General features: G+C 28.4%; 1 protein-coding gene across 2 annotated transcripts; it reads right to left on the minus strand.

Moving 5' to 3' along the window:
* Positions 1 to 2,396: 2,396 nt before the first annotated feature.
* Positions 2,397 to 18,221, minus strand: LOC111635939. Of its 2 annotated transcripts, XR_002758462.1 has the most exons (7): positions 17,872 to 18,221; positions 17,658 to 17,739; positions 16,810 to 16,920; positions 15,993 to 16,058; positions 9,728 to 10,032; positions 4,018 to 4,113; positions 2,735 to 2,867 (listed from the first exon to the last, which is right to left on the minus strand). XR_002758462.1 is itself a non-coding variant. In XM_023381086.1 (6 exons), exons 2-6 carry the CDS (start codon positions 17,659 to 17,661, stop codon positions 2,568 to 2,570), a joined length of 786 nt encoding a protein of 261 aa, XP_023236854.1. In that variant the 5' UTR covers positions 17,662 to 17,739; positions 17,872 to 18,219; the 3' UTR covers positions 2,397 to 2,567. The 2 variants fall into 2 exon arrangements, 1 of the variants encoding a protein (XP_023236854.1); XM_023381086.1 differs by lacking the exon at positions 4,018 to 4,113 and having other exon boundaries at positions 2,397 to 2,867; positions 17,872 to 18,219.
* Positions 18,222 to 19,817: the final 1,596 nt, after the last annotated feature.

Below are 19,817 nucleotides of genomic sequence, written 5' to 3' on the forward strand. Positions count from 1 at the left end.
AATTCACAAATACACACACACACATATATATATATATATAGATAATAGTAATATCTGCTCTTTGTGCTAAAAATTCACAAAAGATAAATTCTATTTAAATTATCTGCTTCCAGAATCAACTTAATGAATATAGAGAACTTAAATCATGTTATGTACCATATTGGCCTGAATATAAATCAATCCCAGTTTTGGAATACTTGCTTTTTGAAAAAAATAGGACATTTAAGTTGACATTTTATTGTTAAATTAACAATAAAATGTCAACTTATATGTGGGTCCTATTTTTATAAAAAATTGGAAAGTCTTTGAAACAATTCTTCACCATTTTCATCTTCATTATAACTTTCATTGTCCTCATTCCAATTGGTTATTTCATTGCAAACTTGTCCTTCAGCCTCCTCACATGATAGATCACAACTTGTTTAGTGATGCTAAATGCCAGCCAATCAATGCAATGAATTTTAGTCTCATTTCAATCCTGTATGATATGTACTACAACTAGTTATTGAAATCAGAGAAAACTACTCAGGTTCAAATATAGGTAGTGATTTTTTGATCCTTTAAAACACATCACTGCTATTCGAAAATACATAAAATATAACTGTCTATAAAAAGGGTATAAGATAGACTTGATCTCTGGGTTGTTTTCATCATTATTCTACTGTTCACAATAGGCAACATTCATCAAGTAATAGCTGTTTGCTACATCTTTTCAACAAGTGAAGTTTGTTCTGAAGGAAAATCTTTTCTTTACTAATAATTTTTTCCGTAGAACAAATTTTCCCGTTTGAGTTTTAAATTCATAAAAATACTTTGACAAAATAAATTCCTTTATTAGTTGAGTCGACTAATAAAGGAATTTGATGGAAAATTTTACATGTGTCTTTGGAATAAATCACAATACTAGTGTTTACTACGCCAAAATTATTCTAAATGTATCTGTGAGATCAGCTGAGATCACCAAAAGATTTAAAACTGCTAAACCATGAAACAAGACNTTATTACATTATTTACTACTTTATAAAATAAGTATACAATCAAACCTGCAATAACGGAACCTCTTAACAGCGACCATTTTTTCCAGAACGTTTGAGGCAAAATAACCTCATCATCTCTCAAGTGTCCGTTGTTCAGAGGTTTGATTGTAAGTATATATTTAAATAATCAACTAGAAATTAACTTAAAATAATAAAAAGAGATATTTTAAGGTAAATTTGATATAATTTACCTGAAAAACAATATATAATAAATGTCATTTTACACACTTCTCCAACTAAACTGTGATGATTTTACTGATGAAAATACTCTAAATATCTTAAAAATTCATCTAATACATATAGAGTGGTCACAAAGGTTCAATAACATGGGACTCTATCAAGTCTGAAAGAATCTCAACAAATTCAGTGGATGACAGATTGGATATTCTTCAGATATAACTTATTGTGGTATTCTTGAAGTGTAATATGTAAGTTTGTTTTAAGATATTGTAAAAGTTGAAATTTCTGTCTTGCAACAGTTGAGAATATACACTGAGGAATACATTGAGGAACTATTTATCTTCTATGTAAATCAGGGATCTCCAAACTTTTTTGACTGTTGACTCCTACAAAGATTCCTCAATTTTTTTATCAACTCCAATCTTTATTTTGTTAATACAGTTAGTAATAATAAATAAATAAATCTGAAGAGCTTATACTAATCCATACACTATTTTCATAGAAAAGATCTATGTAGTGTGAAAATGTACGTTCTGAACATATACATAACCCATTGGGCTAATAGTTTTTAATGAGCCATTTTTGATTGGCCCCTGAAAATGTCTTAATGACCCTGTTGGGAACCCCCAGTGTAAATGGTTAGAATTCATTAATGTCTAGAACATGATGAAGAATCAAAACTTGTGCAAAGAAAGGAAAGGAACAATTATAAATAACTTTACTAATACATACAAGATCTTTGTGAATACTTAGTAATGTAGTAATGAATGATTTTTTAACATAAATCTGAGAGAAATTTTAAATAATTTTAATTAGATTGTCATATATTATCCAATTAATGATTGTTACAAAATAAATGCATTGTTTATATTATTTTTTAATGATAATTAAAAACAAATACTTTTATACATTTTTAATGAAATAAATAGATGCGTTTATAATTAATTATTGATAATATCACATTGTGAATTGTAAATTATTTAACAATTAATAAAAGTTTATAACTAATGCAGAAACGTGTTTTATATTTTAATTATTAATAAATGCTTTCTTTCAAAAATACATTAATAAACTGAATTCTTGTGGATGAAGGAAAAAGATGAACTTTTCTCAAGATAATGCTATCAAACTGACTTTTTTTTTCAGGTAAGTAAAGACTTGAATAATTATATTTGAAACTAAAAGTCTAGTTAAGTTTACTGTAACGTTCAAAAATTCCTAGATTAAAATCTGTTACACTACTGGATCAGACATGCAATGAACATTAATATTTCAGATGATACAATCTATTACGTATGATATACTGTAAATGAGGTAGGTTGCATTAACATATTTTATTATGTGAATTATTCAAGATGAATTATCTACAAAATTAATAAATTCAATATAAGATGAATTGTCCTTCCATTTATTCAATATACATTCTTCATTCCATATTTGCCACTCTTGGTTTGTTAGATTACAATATAATCTAACTAAATCCTGAGGCATATAAAATCTTCGTTCAGGAGTTATATTTTGCAGTTTTGAAGCATCTTTAAAATGAACAACAAGGAGATGTAAGTAATCCAATAAACTTGTAGATAGATTAGAGGTGATATTTGATATTGCATGTATAAACAGAATATCATATTGGTGCAGAGAAGATGTCTGTAAATAAGAAAATATTATTAAATTTAATCAATTACAGGAGGATATTTTGTCACTTAATGCTAGATTTGTTAAACTTATTAAATCTACTGAATTAATTGTGAGAACAAAAAGGTTAAACAAACAATTTACAAAAGCTAGGTTGTAAAATGTAGGAAAAAAGAGGTTAGTAGAAAACTTGCTGCTAATTTGTACCAATAAACAATTACTAAACAACACCATGTAAAATTCATTTTCATTTCCTTGGTTTCATAGTAATATGATTATCAGTACAGAAAAACAATTAACTTTATTATTATATTTATATCATAACAACATGCCAGATAATTCAAATAAAATAAATTTTCTGTCATTATGAAATATGATTAGTTAAAAAATATCCACTTTTATTAATGCTTAGGAGTTTCATTTTCTTTAACCATGTTACAATCAAGTTGATAATTTTTTGTAGTATATAGCAATATAATATAAAGATTTCCATAAATATTGAAACTTTTTTCTTTTATTAAACTACTAATATTGTAAAACATTATTATTAGATTATTTGCACATTTGAATTTTGCACCAAAAATTAATACATTGCTACACTAATTGTTATTCTATTCATATTACATGTGCAAGAAAATTCAGAAAAATTAACTTTCTCTAAATGTCCAGCATGGTTATGCTGAAAATACTGCCACCACTTAGAGCCTAATGTCTAAAAGATAAATTCTATTCACAAAATCAAATTACAGGCATCCCTCATACAACACAGTTTCACTCTAACATGGTTCTAGAATTGAGGAAATCTGTACAACATGATTTGCTCCAACAAAAATTGGAGACATTCCCATACAAAACGTCAGAATTTTAAGTGCAATTCATTCAATATTTTTAAATGAGCATGCATGTTGTCTCATATTTGCCCAGAGTTTAGAATATTGAAATATTCAATGGTGCCTTTCACTTGTTTTTTTTTAAATGAGAACTGATTGTACCATTTTTCTTCTTCCATGTCCTAATTTAACTTTCATTTTAAACTAGATGTTGCTGTCATTGATGATAGTGATGTAAATGAAACTGAAAGACTGACTGTATTTTGTTTTATAGATTAAAAGTTATTACATAAAAAAATTAAATTTTTAAAGATATATTTTCATTTGCTTACATTTGCCTAAGATTTTATGAAAATGTAGAAAAATACCAAGATGTTGCTGATAATTGAGATTAAGGTCAACAGGAAAGCTCAGATGATGATATTTTGCTAAAAAGAAAACACCCTTATTTAACAGTGTTTAGCAATAAAGAAAAAAATTAATATTAACATGCAATACTTTTGATTATGATTATTAGAGAATTCAATAATTAACTAATAAACATATTTTAATTGTGAAAAAAAATAATATACTTTTGCTAACTTTTGGAACTTTGTTTTGTACTAGTCCTTTATTTTTCATACAGCATGGATTTGCATAACAGCATTTTTTCAGAACCTAACTACTGTGTTATACAGGGGATACCCATATTTGTTTTTTTTTTTTGTAGTATATAATTGTGTGATATAAACATGTCTCAAAATTTTAGAAGTTGCTTCTTTGCTTTAATCTAAAATATTGTTTATTAATCATTTTCAAATTTGAATTTCATGCAAAAACTTTTAAAATAAATTCAGTAGTATCAGTTTTATTAATAATTAACTTTATTCAATTTTGTAAATACAGGTAACCCCCATATAACACGGGAGTTATGTTCCAAAAATTGTTATGCAAATCCGTGTTATATGAAACAAAGAACTAGTGTGAAAAGGGGGGTTAGGTTCCAAAAATTAAAAAAACATGCTGTTAATTAAATTCTTATTTAAATCGGATTTATTATTCATTTTTTTCATAGGTAAAATACTTATTTATTATTTAAGTAAATATTTTACCAGAGGATTACTCATCCTATATGATGATCTCAGCATGAGCATCATCAACTGGTAACAGTTTTTGGGTGAGTTCGTTAATAGCGGTCGCTCTGCAATGGGAGTACACTGCAGTTTGTAGGCATTTAGGAATGATGGTGAAAGAAAGATGGTGGCACCCGCACTATCGATAGTATTGCAATGGAGGAATTTATAATTCTAAAATGAGCTTTTAGAGGCAAAAGAAGGGTCCCAATTGTAAAATTTAACCATTAAATGGATTATTTGTTGAAAGAGCATTCAAAGTAGCCATGAAAACAATTAGAATGCTTGCGCGGAGTTATGCGGAAGTATAAAAGAACGCACCCTTTATTACATTTTATGTTGTACGAGGATTTTACCCAATTCCCGAACTGTGTTAGAGTAAACCTGTGCTATAAAACCACTGTGTTATATGGGGGATGTTCCCAATTCTCGAACCGTGTTAGAAGTGAATCCATGCTATAGAATTGCCGTGTTATATGGGGGTTACCTGTATAAGTTTTTCTGCCCTAATAACCTCACACTACTATGAGAGCAAAGAAAAAACTATCAAGTAAAAATATTCATTTCTAGATGTTATATGATTAAAATTTTTATTGATTTTCAGATTTTATTTTATTTTTTAACTACTTTATATATTGAAAATGAAGTTAGAAATTTTTTTTTTTTATTCAATTTAGATAGCAGAAGTTTCTAAAAAATTTTGAAATTAGTTCTGTTCTAAACCAGTAAAATCATTTTTTTGCAAACTTTATTTTCTATTTGAATTTTGCACCAAAAAGTTTTCTAATATACACCTTATACCTTAATATATACCTTACTTTTTCAATGGCATATTTATATATGCCATTATTGAAAAAATAAGGTATATACTTTGCATTTTAACACAAAGAAACAGCAAAATTTTGAAAATTCAAAAGTCAATTTTTGTACTTAATCTCAAAATTCATGAAAAATTTGATCCAATATTGGTCAGTAATTAGCCACTCACTGACATCTACTTTTGGACCAGTTTTCATCCCATTATCTCTATGGGGCCAATTTACCATCTTATCTTGCTATAGCCTTTGTTGATTTGTAAATGTTAATGTACAAATTGATGAACTTTATAAAGATAAAAACTTGGCCGACAATATTAACATTTACATTAAAATATAAAATAATGTGAAAATACAAATACTGTCTTTGTTTTCTTTTTTCTTCCTATTGTTTCAAATGCCAGTGACAGTTCAAAACAATTTTCATCTATGGAGACAACCTTTTATTTGAAGCTACATTATGTTAAGAACCCTTTAATGGATATTTTATGTCAATATTGATGCATTAATAGTAGAGAATAAAGAAGTAGTGTTACTGTAAACATGTTAAAGAGGAACTGTCAGGTCCAAAACATAAAAGCAGAGTGTACAGGTGACAATAAAGATATTTTGTTTTAATTTTCTGACTAAGTTCTCCTCTATTTGAATCCAGAAATTACACCATTGTAATAAGTCCTATTAATAAACAAAGTCAAAAGTAGACAAGGGTAAAAACAGAAATCAATAAAAATAAGGACATAGAGGCAAAAAGAATTAAGATTTATCACATTTGTACTGCTTTCAAGCTTCACAATAAGTTCTTTTTTCATCTCAATCATCAATATTACAACCTTCCTCTTAGACTTTGTTGCTTCCACACACTTCTCGGATATCATAGTTACTACTTTGGAGTCTTGATCAAATAATTGCAGATTTCAATTAATAAAACAAATTTATTAAGCGCTCGAATACTGTACAGAGTGCCGGCAGTGTCGTACACGTGGTCAGACAGACTGTCCGGGAGACAAAGACTGAAAACTAAGGGTACGGTAAGTGTTGCCAGGTTGGCCACACTACGTAAAGATTGGTTGAATAAAGTTTTTGCATATTTTTGACAACTGTCATTACTTAACATACAATGTGATTTAATTAGAACAGTTGTAACACATTAAGCTTCTAAACAAAGAATACAATCTCATATTAACAATATTTTAAACTTTTTACTTCATAGTTTGTTTGAATAAAATCAAGTGGAAATATCCTCAGATAAAAAGCATTTACTTAGAGTTTTGGAAAGGATATAATGCCATACGAACAGTAAAAAAAGAATTGTAATGTGTATGGGAAGATGCTCCTAAACATGGAACATGTCAAATATGATTTAAAAAGTTCCTGTTGGGAAATTTTGAATTAAAGGATACAAAGTGTACAGTGTGCCCAAAGTGTTGACAAAGAAAAACTGCAGGAAGAAATTGTCAAGTCAATGAATAACACACAATATATATAATCAAACATATCAAAAATAAAGCAAAAAAAGCATTGAAAACATATGAGTGTAATGACAGAGAGAGAAACAACTTGAGTGCACAACAGATTGTGTTTGATGTGTTTTGTGAATGTGCAGTTCAAACTTTAAAGCATCATTTGAACTATGAGTCAAATTTAGTGTTTGAAGTACAAGATACCAATGTACCTATAATAATTATATTAATTTCTGAATTATTTGAACTGTTATTTGGCTAACTTAATATTTAATATAACAGTGGCGTGTGGTGACATTCGATGATAGGGCAGCTGTGCAGGCCCTGGATAGAATCATTGGAAGCGTTATGTCGTATTTTGGTGTGTAGCATCCATGATCTAAACTGCGTGAGGTTGGTGCTCTGTTAGAGCAGCCAGATTACACGAATGCGTATAATCTGGCTGCTTTACACAATTCAAATAATTGGACCATGGAAGTTATCCCATATTTGACAATACAGTGCTTCCATTGAGAATGTGCATATATGAATTTATGTTCGAATATACAATTAGCATCTTATCATTGTTTTCACATGTAGTATAGAAATTTGTAATACGATATATAATAGTTATAATAAAATATTAATTTTAATTAATTCAAAGTATGTTAAAATGTGAAAATAATCGCACAATATGTATTTATTTATTTATTAGAAAATACAAGGGAATCTGTGCTTCTACAGCTTCCATAGATGGCATGCCAATTTAATATAAGATGAATTTTTAAAGATAGGCAGTTATACTGCTATCGTATACGAACATTAACTAATAAGTACAATAACTTTTGAATTGTATTTAATTTTTATTAAATTCAAAATAATTAACAAAGTCTAAACCAAAAAGGGCATGAGTATCTTTTTGCTTTAATTTTTAAATTCTGTAATGTAGGGATCTGTTTTGCATTAATTAAAATTTAAAATATTAAATAACTTTCACTCCAAGCACACATTAGCAAAAACAATAGCTTAGTACAATGATATACACACACAAACATATACTTTTGTAGTCTTCACTAACGTGTTTGAAGATACCTCATGTATATATGTCACAGCCTTAACAGAGAAGTAGCTACTGAGAAAGTCACCTCTGCACTCACTGGTCATGCCCATAATTCAATTGCAGGTGTTTATGAACTGTCCCAATTATGTAAATTAAGTGTAAAAGTAAATATGATATTTTTAAAATTTTATTTCTATTTCATTTATTTAGTAATGATAATAAAATAAACCTGGAAAAATTAAATAGAAAATTTTATTATTATTATTAAAATTATACAATAATTATTTATGATTAAAAAAGCTTTAAGAATTAAATTTTAAGACTGAAGATTAATTTATATCTTAATTGCAAATACAGTAATACCTCGACTTACGCTACCCTGACTTACGCGAACCCGGAGTTACGCGATTTTCAAATCTCGTCGATTCATCTTTTGTTTGAATGCCACGCAACCCTTGATTACTCACTCCCCCCACACTATTGTTCAGCTTACATGTTCAGATGTGTCACGTCGAATCGACACATAGCTACAATTTGTGTTATTTATTTCTGTGTTTGTTATATCTACGGAGACTCGAGAGACTCTACTATGTCATCCAAACGAAGTAGAACTAATTCTTCTGCATCAAACAAGAAAAGAAAAACTTTATCTTTGGAATGTAAAGTTAACATTGGGTACGTTCGTAAAGTCAAACGAGTTAAACGAGAATGACGTCATTGTTATTCCTATTTCGTTAGACTTTTCGAATGATTCGTTACTAACGCGTTTAACTCGTTTGACTTTACGAACGTATCCATTATTAAAGACTTCAATACAAAAATGAAAATTTGTGAATTGGCAAAGAAGTTTGATCTGAATTGACGGTCAGAACAATTATAAAAAGCAAAAAAAAAAAAAAAATTCTCGAAGCTGTGAAAAATGCTCAATCTTTAAATTCAAGCATCATTCGTAAACGTCACGGTATTATCGCTGAGATGGAAACAATGTTAAAATTATGGCATGATAATCAAGTAAATGTGAAAAATTGTAAAATAATGTAGGCCTAATTTGTTATACATATGTATTATCTAAGATTTTATTAAACATTTTTTTCTAAATTGTTGTTTTCTTTAGTCTCCGGCCCCAATTAAAAATTATTTGTATGTATTTATATGCGAAATTATATCCTGACTTACACGAATTTGACTTACGCGGTTACCGCTCGGTCCCACCTATCACGTAAGTTCAGGGTATTACTGTATTTATTAAAAAATTAAAATCTTAATCCATCGAAATAGGTTGGTTGTAAAAACAGTGGGGAGTATATCATAGACACTTGGTGTCATTTCTTGTGAATGCATGAAATAGATAATTGTCAGTCCAAAGGGTCAGTTATATAGTGTGAATCAACTTTAATTCATGATTGGAATTTAAAATTGGCATATAACCTATCCCTTTCAAATTATCTTTCAAACACAAATAACTTATAGGTTATCTGCTCAAAATTACAGTATATAATTTATATATTTATATACCCAATGCTTTAAAATTACTTTTTTAATTAAAAGATATAAGTAAATATCTTCAATTATAAATAAATTTAAATTAAATTTAATAATAATATACCATGTAATACCTCTTTTTGGAATTCCATCTGATTGTTCATTCTCAATTTCTGATAATAGACACTTTTTTCTGACTCTATAATAATGACTTTTTTTATTGTTTCAGATTTTTTAAATATTTCTAGGTACTCTTCTAGATGATGGGAGATCCATTCAGTTCCTTTTTGTAAAATTTGGACTTCATCTTCCAAATTTAACACAGAATTTACTTTTTTAACTTTGAAACAGTTCTCAAAAAGATCTTTCAATTTTCTGCCATATTCTACACAGTCTTGACAAAACAAAAGAAGAACTTCTACTTTTTTGCTTGAAGATTCTACAAAAGAAATATTAACAGTAAAAAGGAAATCCAGTATTTGTTACTACAAAAATTAACAATAATTAATAACATATTAAAAATTATATTCACTTGAACATATATTATTTTTTTATTTAAATCAAATAACTCTAATATATATAAATTATTACAATTGTGACGATATATTAAGCAGTGGAGAGAAGGTCACAATCTGAAATAAATCAAACATAGATCCTTCTGATACATAGGTTAAAAATTCAATTAATTTATTTATTTTTACACATTACAGTTCACTCAAGTGTGCTATGATAGAAAATATATCCACAGACATAAATGTAAAATGAGGAAAATTGTGGCTATGAAAATTCCCAGACATTAATTATATATGCAATTTTGCTAAAACTAGAAGATAAAGGAAGAAATTAAAGAGAGATAGGATAGAAAACTGATTATTAGATTGAATATAGACAACAAAAAGAAAAACAAATCAAATGGACCACCAACAATATGTCATGAAATCAAGTAAGGACTTTATCATCATCTATTAGTTTTTCATTGTATACTGTTGAAAATATTGTCATCTTTAGTTTTGTACAGTTGGCCACCTTCACCAGCAATTCACAATCCAATTCAAAATATATTCCATGTCCTCTCCAGATTTTTCATCTCTCTTGCTTGGAGTCTGATCATATATACTTTTGTTGACAAGACTATGTCTTGTTTATGAAATTGTATTGCCTCATGTTCTTATCAGCATAGAGGTATGAAAGAGTACATGTAGAGAGTTGATATTTGGCACAGAGTATTAGGTGCCCAAATCATTTGCATATAAAAAAATCAAGACTTGTAGGTAGTCAGGAGACTGAAAATCCAAAATAGCGACCCTCTTCTACAAACAGGCAAAACAGCCACCTCACCCCACTGAAGTCAGGTAGGGGAGAGTACCACCCGCAGTCATTCTAAGAAGTGAACCTTAGGACTGAGGGCACCTGCGTGTGACCTTTGCCCTTTGACCTCACTTTGCTCTTAAACTCTAACGAGAAGAAATTTTTTTACTACCTTTCGATTTGACAGCCGTGCCGATCTTGGATTTACATTATATATCAACGCTGTTGTAAATATCACTCCGCCAATACAAATTAAGTAAATTATCAGTTTTTTAGTAAATTTTTAACGACAGAACAAAAGACACAAAACACGTGGTCGAGGTCAACGTGGACATCAGGGACAAGGTAGGAGAGACATTTTTTCACTTCTCGTTAATTGACCTTTTGAGTCGACAGCCATGTGATCTTGGATTTATATTATATATTGATGCTATTGTAAAATATTGCACTACCGATACAAATTAAGTAAATTATCAGTTTCTTAGTAAATTTTTACAGACAGAACATTCACCGAAAATGGCTCGTGGTTGAGGCAAGTGAAGTTTTAACGATCGTGCCCAAAAGCAGTGATATCAAAGAAGATAGGAGAGTGAGAACGAGACCTGCCTTGAGCATCAAAGTGATTCTGTCTCAGAGACAGTCTTGTCCCAAATACGGTTTTGCCGTTTTACTTGTTTTTTTTTAATTATCTCCTGGTCCTTCCCTGGTTTTTTATTTTCTTCTTTCTCATTTTTTAATATAGAACAACAACCTTTCACCTTGTTTCTGTTAAGTGTCCTAGAGACAAAGAAAGAAATATGGAAGAGCAAAAAGGCAGGAGAGTTCAAAAAAAATATATATATATATATATTGAAGAAATTCAAAAATTATTCTCAATCTTCATTCAAAAAAGGTAAAAGTTTTAAGATTGAGAAATATTGTAAATGACAAAAATCTCTTACACTGATTTTCATGGTTTTATAAATTGGGAAATTAAAATTTTTGACTTCATCTCTGTAATTTTTTTATTTGTAGGGTAATTAAAAGCCAAATAGATCAGGAAAGCATAAACAATCTGAAGAAGTATTTCCATATGCATAATAAAAACAGCTGTTTGCTTACTTATGGAGACTTTTGACTTATCCTATATGTTATAAACTCATACTATATATATTATTCTAACATTAATGTTAATAAATTTAATATTAATAAGAATTATATGCATTAATGTATTTTAGATAATTTATAAATCTTATGCAATAACAAAATTTATACAAGATATATTTGAACTTATGCAATAAACTGATAGAGATGATAATAGGGATCAATACAAGCAACTCTGATCCTACAGAACTGGAGATACTGCAGACTCTTTTAGGAGATACAGGGGATAAACATTTGGTGCTGCTACTGCTCCTGTTGGCTGTTCTGTAAATCATTCATATTTTGCTGTTCATGAGTAGATTTTTATGGATGGCTAGATATTCAAATGGTTGATTATAGTGGCAGCCTACTGCTCTGTGAGCCTGGAATTTATTTCAAACAGGCTTCAAAACTTCCAAGAATATTTTTGAGTGGTGGTCTATTCAGATGTGGGCCCTGTCCCTCATCACCAGCCACCTCATTATGGGCTTGGCTAAACCTGTAATGAAATTGCTAAAAAAAAAAGGTAGATTTTATGGAATCATCCTGAGCAAAGTGATAGAGTTAGATATCTTATTATAAATGCTTCTATTTCTTTCAACTAAGAATTCTAAGAAATAATGAATTTTTCATATTTTAATGATAAGTTATTACAGATGTAACAGCTGTAATTTGCATTTATTAGCAGTAATTGAAATCATAGAGTATTTATGAAGAGAATATACACTGTCAGATGCAGGAAGGCTATAGCAATACAGAATAAATTGATATGCTTTTAATTTGCATTGCACAGTTACACTTACTTTTGTATTTTTGTTTTTATTAGAATGCCAATGGTGCATACAAATTTATATAAAAGTATACAATTGTATAAATAAATGATTAAATTATTTCTTTTTATATCAGAAACAATGTTAAAAACAAACAATAAATTTGTTAATTGTAAAATTATTTGTAAAATTGATGTTTTTCCTTTCCTTACTCCAAAAACTGTACCCGTTTAGTGGAGATTTAAACACAAAAAGTTCAAGTTTTGAAACATTTTCATGCATTTGACATTTGTACAATGCAAGTAATTTCTGCTTCACAGCTTTCCCACACAACATGCATGCTTTACAGGTAAAGAACAGAGGCAACAACATCAAATGTTTATCTTCCTGTATTTCCTAAAGGATACAGGAGATACATTAAGCCACTTTGATCCTGTGAATCAAGGGATGCTACAGGAATCCCTTGGTTCACAGGATCAAAGTGGCATGTATTGACCCTTACTATTACCTCCTATCAATTTGTTACAGGAGTTCAGATATATAAAATAAATAACTTAAAACAATTTACAGGATATATCAGTCCATAGTGGTTGAGTGGATAAAACCACTGAACACTGGTAGTTAATCTTGGGTTTACGCCTCACCAACAGGCTGGCCACATGGAGTTTTCCAAGTTTTCTTCATGTTAGTAACATCTAAATAGAGACCAGTTTTTCATAAAATACCTCCTGAAAGGCATTCCCCTCTCAGCAGATTGTCCATGTGTTGTATTGCCATATTTGAATAAAACCAATTTATTGTATATGTCAATGATCAACATTTTCATATTGTGTACAATAGCAATTTGCCTAACATATATTACAGCCTGAACTAAGTTTATATAATACTTGAGTAGCCAATTTTGTTATAACATTAAAACATAAGTCTCACATCTACATCAGAAGAAAAATCCCAGACCCTAAGAGAGAGTGTGCAGCCAGTACAACACTGGGCCCATGAGTTTTAGGGGGCTCATCAGAGGGAAAAACTTAAAAAATGTCTGTTTTCTGATTATTTTTTCCAAATAATGAAATAACTTTGGCTATTGGCTAACATTTATACTATATTATTTTTCTACTTCTATATCATTATGATATATGTATAAGCTTGGCTTCCGAAAGAGGGGCCCAAAGCAGTCTTTGCACTGACAGCTCTCCATGTTAGCATAAATGTTAGCCAATGGCCAATTAGGATTATTATTTAATTATGAAAGAATGAAATATTCTTTTTTTTTTTAATTTTTTTAATTTTTTTAATGAAAGAATATCTTCTAGCATAAATCATAAACATTTTTTTAATTTGATTTTTAATTCTTTCTTTGGATTTATCTAACTCTGATGCATAAATAACTCCGATGCTATGATGCATAAAACAATTTTTAAATAACATTCGAAAACGAAAAAATCAGTTAATTCGATGGAAATATTGTTCGATAATTTCGAATATCCGAAATTTGTGAAACCATCGGATAAGTGTTCGAAAATCTTAAGATGTTGTATTCGATAGACCGCCTGAAGATGGTAGTTATATACTACTGAAAGTGCTAGCGGATGAGTTCATTCTCCAAGACTCCACTCCTGTAACTCCACAACACGTAAGTGTTATAATCATATAATAACTTTGTTGGCGTGAAGTGTCATTGTATACTATATTATTTAACTCTCATCAAATACTACTACTACATTTTTAAGTTTTCAACAGTAGCTAACCTATTTTTCTAAAAGTTATTTGGGTTTTTCAAGGTTTCAAAAGAATGCTGTTGAGGCCTTGAAAAACCCAAATAAATTTTAGAAAAATAGGTTAGCTACTGTTGAAAACTTAAAAATGAAGTAGTAATATTTGATGAGAGTTAAATAAATCCAAAGAAAGAATTAAAAATCAAATTAAAAAAATATTTATGATTTATGCTAGAAGATATTCTTTCATAATTAAATAATAATCCTAATTTTGTATTAATTTCAGATTCATTTGTTGTGACTACAGGTTGATTATATCACAAGTCTCACAACTGTACTAGATTAAGGAAGAGGAAAAAGTCTGTTCTAAACAATGTATGTATTTTTGGGCTATTCTGTTTAACTTATGAACATAAATCAGCAAAATATTTAATGTACAAAAGAAGTTTGAAATATAATTCTGCATAATTTATATGTATTCAAAGTATTAGCACATCATGATGCTTTAGCAATAAATATTCTTGCGTAATACTTTTCTTTTCTTAAGCTATTCATATCTTGTTAATAATTTTGATTATTATTTCTTTAGATAGTAGGTCTGGTTAGTTATTAAATTCATTTTTCATTATACTATTTCTATTCATTATTATTAAAAATACATGATTTATAAATACTTGTGTTCTATAAACTGAGTAATATAAGAAATAATTTTAAAGTGTTAGAGATATATTATATTGGCTATTAATTCAATTTTTGACATATTTAATAATTCAATGTGTATCATCAATGGCCAATTACAAAATAAGAATGATTGCTATGTACATGGTATAATAGCTGTAATTAGTCATTTTACACAAATTTATAATTAAATTATAAAATCCATGGAACAAGGAAGGTTTTAATTATTCTAGAGAATACACACTAAAAGTTTTTATTGATGTCCTATTATAAATGCTTCCATTTCTTTCAACTAAGAATTCTAATAAAGAATGAATTTTTCATATTTTAATGATAAGCTATTACAAATGTAACAGCTGTAATTACTCACAACAGTTGGTCAGGACCTGCCTTTGAGCACAGCAAGTAGAGAGCATGGTCCAGGATTTCAAAAACAAAACAAAAATATAGAAAAAATAGAATAACATAAAATTAAGAAGAAAATTCTTGAGATTTGCACTAAAATCAACTTTCACTCAAATGAAAGCAAGGAAAGTGCAATTATATTAAATCTGAAATTGAAGATTTTGTAAAAGTGTTGAATATCAAGAAAACATTTTAATCTGTATTTCTCTGGTTGAATCATTCCTATCCAAACCTGATATGGACTTCATATTTTCCAGACCTGCCCTGGAGTTGGTTAATTATTTCTAACTAATATAATTAATAATTGTTGAGTGTATATATTTAAACTATTTAGAAAGTATAGAAATTACAAATATTATTGAACTTACAAAATTGTTTTTAGTTATATAAATTACACATACCAATTTCAGTTTCAATTGCCTCATTGTTTCTGTGATGTGAAGAACAAATATAATGTACTTTTCTCACTGAAAATATCATTTACAATTACTATTTGTTATTCAATGTATGAAAATTAAATAATAATTATATTAATTTAATATTAAAATGATTGCAGCTCCTAAAATTAGTGGTACAAAGTTTTTAGTTGTTAATAAACAATGAATAGAAAAACAAGCCACAAAATAAGAAATTTGGGTCATCTTTTATATTGATGGTCCAAAACTTGGTTAACCAATAAATTTTAACAGTAGTTAAAATTGATTTGAAATAGCTACATGTTATTATTTGCATTTCAGTTGCTTCATTGAAAACAACTAAATCATGAATAGTAACATGTAACTGTCCTAAACTATTTTTAACTATTCAGAAAAATATATCTTAATTTTAGAACTTATTGTAAGACTTAAGTTCCATTTTTGTTTAAGTAAAAGTGAGAAATCTTTAGCACAAACTTTTTATTTTAAAAGTAAAATAAATTATTTAGTATTTTAAAAATTTTTATTTAAATTTTATAACATCTTCAGTACAAAAATACAAATAGAGAATAAATTTAGTCTTAAGATATCTGAAGTAAAAGTTAATGAAAGTATTTGGCAAAACTATGTGTTGTTTAATAATTTTCATCTGAAATTTTTTAGCAATGTCAATTGACAATTTCTGTAGTTCAATATTTAAAACTTTGTATTTACTAAATAGATTTAATGAAAAATTATTAAGCAAATAATTCATTAAAATTCTTTATAAATTTAATTAGCTAAATTCAAATGCAATACTTACAATGATTATTTAAAATCCATACTATGAAAGTGCACATTACAGGAATAATTATTAGAAAAGCAAAATATGGATTAATAAACATTTCTTCTTTTGATTTAATGATCAATGGATCTAATTTAAAATATATAAAATTTATAAATTATTATAATTAAAATATATTTATCAAATACTTGAGGGCAATTCAAAACAAACTGAAACTGATCTTTTTCCTCACAAGATAATCACTATAGGGCATAGTAACTGTAGTCTTTTTCAAAAATTACAAGAATGTTGTTAGTAAAGTATCATGTCTATGAGGGGCATTCAAAAAGTTCCTGGAAAATGGTTATTCGTAAAGAGAATGCTGTATAGCAACCCAAATACTTGTTGTTTCACCCAAATACTGGTAATTTACTTTACCAAATCTAATGGATATTTTGAAAGTATTGATATTTTAAAAATCTTATTATTATTTTCCCATTGATGTTCAATGTTTCTTTGAAATACTGTATATCATTTTAAATTGTTTTGCTACAGAATGCTCTACTAAGGATTACTTTCTTTTTCAATTGAGAGAAATTATTTAATCTTTGCAAATATTTTTATAAAAGATGATGGAACAAGACTGTACAAACACACATCAATAAAAAGAAAAATTGGTTTCCTTAGATGAGGGCGAAAGGAAAGCAATGAAATTCATTAAGACCATGTCAGATTCATTGGCATGTAAGTATTCAATGTAAATAGTCCTCAACTAACAAAACATTTTGTTATTTTTTAAACCAATTTGACATTTTCTTCAGCTAGTTTCACCATATTTTTCAGATTATTATTAATAAGAATAAAAATGTAAAAATTATGCTAATTACCCATATTTTTCTCTATTTTAACAAAACCTCCAATGCGTTTTATACAACTCTCTCCATAGCATTTTTCATGAAGTGGTTCAACCTATTAATTAAAATCAATAGACTCTTATAATGTTTTCTTGGAAATTGGATTAAATTTTATGCACAAGTTACTGTATTATAAAATTTTGTAATTTCCTTTATGTAAAAATTAAGTTAGAATTCAAATACTTACTCCAATACAATAATTTCCAGTTTTTAGATTGAAAAATTCTACAATTAGTTCCTAAAATAAAAATATTGATAGATGTATATTTTTTAATAATATTTTTAAAGATTGTAAAAAAGCTATTTAAATAAATGAAATACATTTATTGAGGAAGATTCTCACACATTCAATTCAAACTACTTTCCTTGGAGAAAAAGACTTTTTAAAGTTTTTTAAAAGTATTTTAATGTAACTTTTTAAAGTATATTTTTCGTAAGTTAAATATTATCAAGCAAAATTATTTTATTGCTTGTTAAAAGGAAAAAAGTATATTGTATTGGAAATAAACTAATCATGGCACTTCCTGAAATATACTATTAAACTTGCTAGAAATCAATGCTTATCATGGATAATTAAAAAATAAATAAATTAATTAATTATAAGATGGAATGTCTAAAAACTATAAAGAAAGCCAAGTGAACAGAGATAAAATCAAATAAAAGTAATTCAACAGGAATTAAAGTATAATAGGAAAAATACAGAAGAAACAAGTTATTCAAGGCACATCATAAGGATGCTCACTGAAGTTTGTCTGACATAGCATTTTACACTAGAATAGATGGGGAAAGGTCCCAGCTAAGAACAAATTGATTTTTTATTGTCTGAATCCATGTCATTCTATCAAGAGTTTTACGTTCTCTAGCTAAGCTAGAGAACGTAAATAGATAGCTAGTAGATAATAGTAGTAATAGCTAGTAGTAAATAGCTAGAGAACGTAAAACTTACGTTCTCTAGCTAAGCTTGAGAACGTAAAACTTACAGGATTCAACCCATCCATTTTCAATGGAAGATTGATTGATATAAATTGTATGGTAATAAGTATATATAGTGATGTTACTGTTTAAGTATTGCAATTTCAATTAAACTTTTAATGCATAATTTAGAATATGATTAAAACTTGCATTAGATCAATGGTTCCCAATTAGTGGTACGCGTACTCCCGGGGGTACGCAAAATTGCATGAAGGGGTACGCGCGGCAATCTAAAATTGGTCGATTTAAAATTTAAATGCAGGAGATGAAGCAATCAAAAAAATTTGGCAATTTACAACATGATGTAGAATGCACAAATTCGTTTATTTATAACTAAAAATATTCTCGAAATTTCATCAAAAAAATGCATTTGCGGCAATACCTAAATGAAATTCTTGCGCAAGAAACAAAAATTGTACAATTAACACAATTTGTTTTCGCGAAATTAATTTTTAAAATTTTTGTCGCTATTGCAATAACTCCACCAACCACCTTCCCATCTCTGACCACGACGAATTAATAGACATTTCATGCAACAGCAGACTCAAGAGTTGTTTTGCAGAGCAATCACTGGGTAATTTTTGGGCTGACCTAAAAGACATTTATCATGTCAGCGAAGCGGCAATAAAATATTTACTACCATTTTGCACAACATACCTCTGCGAGAGCGGATTTTCGACCATGACAAACATGAAAACTAAACATCGTCACCGACTTCAACTCGAAGATGACTTGAGACTGAAGCTGATCAAAAAGCAACCAGATTTTACAAAGTTGTGCAAAGAAAATCGTGCACATTTGTCACATTAAATAACCTTATGTTATTTTCATTATTATTAGAACTGTATTTTAAAGGTAATAAATGTAAAAAAAAACTTATTCTATTTATCACTAGCTGTCTACCCACAGCTTCGCCCTCATTATATCGAATTTTCTCGCATTAAAATGTAGCCTATGTCCATCTCCAACATGTAAGCTATCTCTGTGCCAAATTTTATTAAAACCTGTTCAGCGGTTTAGATATGAAAAGGTTACAGACAGACATTACCTTCAAATTTATAATATTAGTATAGATTAATATGAATTTCTGCTATAAGGGGTACGCGAGTTTGAGCTCTTTCTTGAAGTGGTACGCAGGAAAAACTAATTGGGAACCACTGC

Source organism: Centruroides sculpturatus, unplaced genomic scaffold (genome assembly GCF_000671375.1).
Source record: "Centruroides sculpturatus isolate CEXI.00-Female unplaced genomic scaffold, Cexi_2.0 scaffold37, whole genome shotgun sequence".
Lineage (NCBI taxonomy): Eukaryota > Metazoa > Arthropoda > Arachnida > Scorpiones > Buthidae > Centruroides > Centruroides sculpturatus.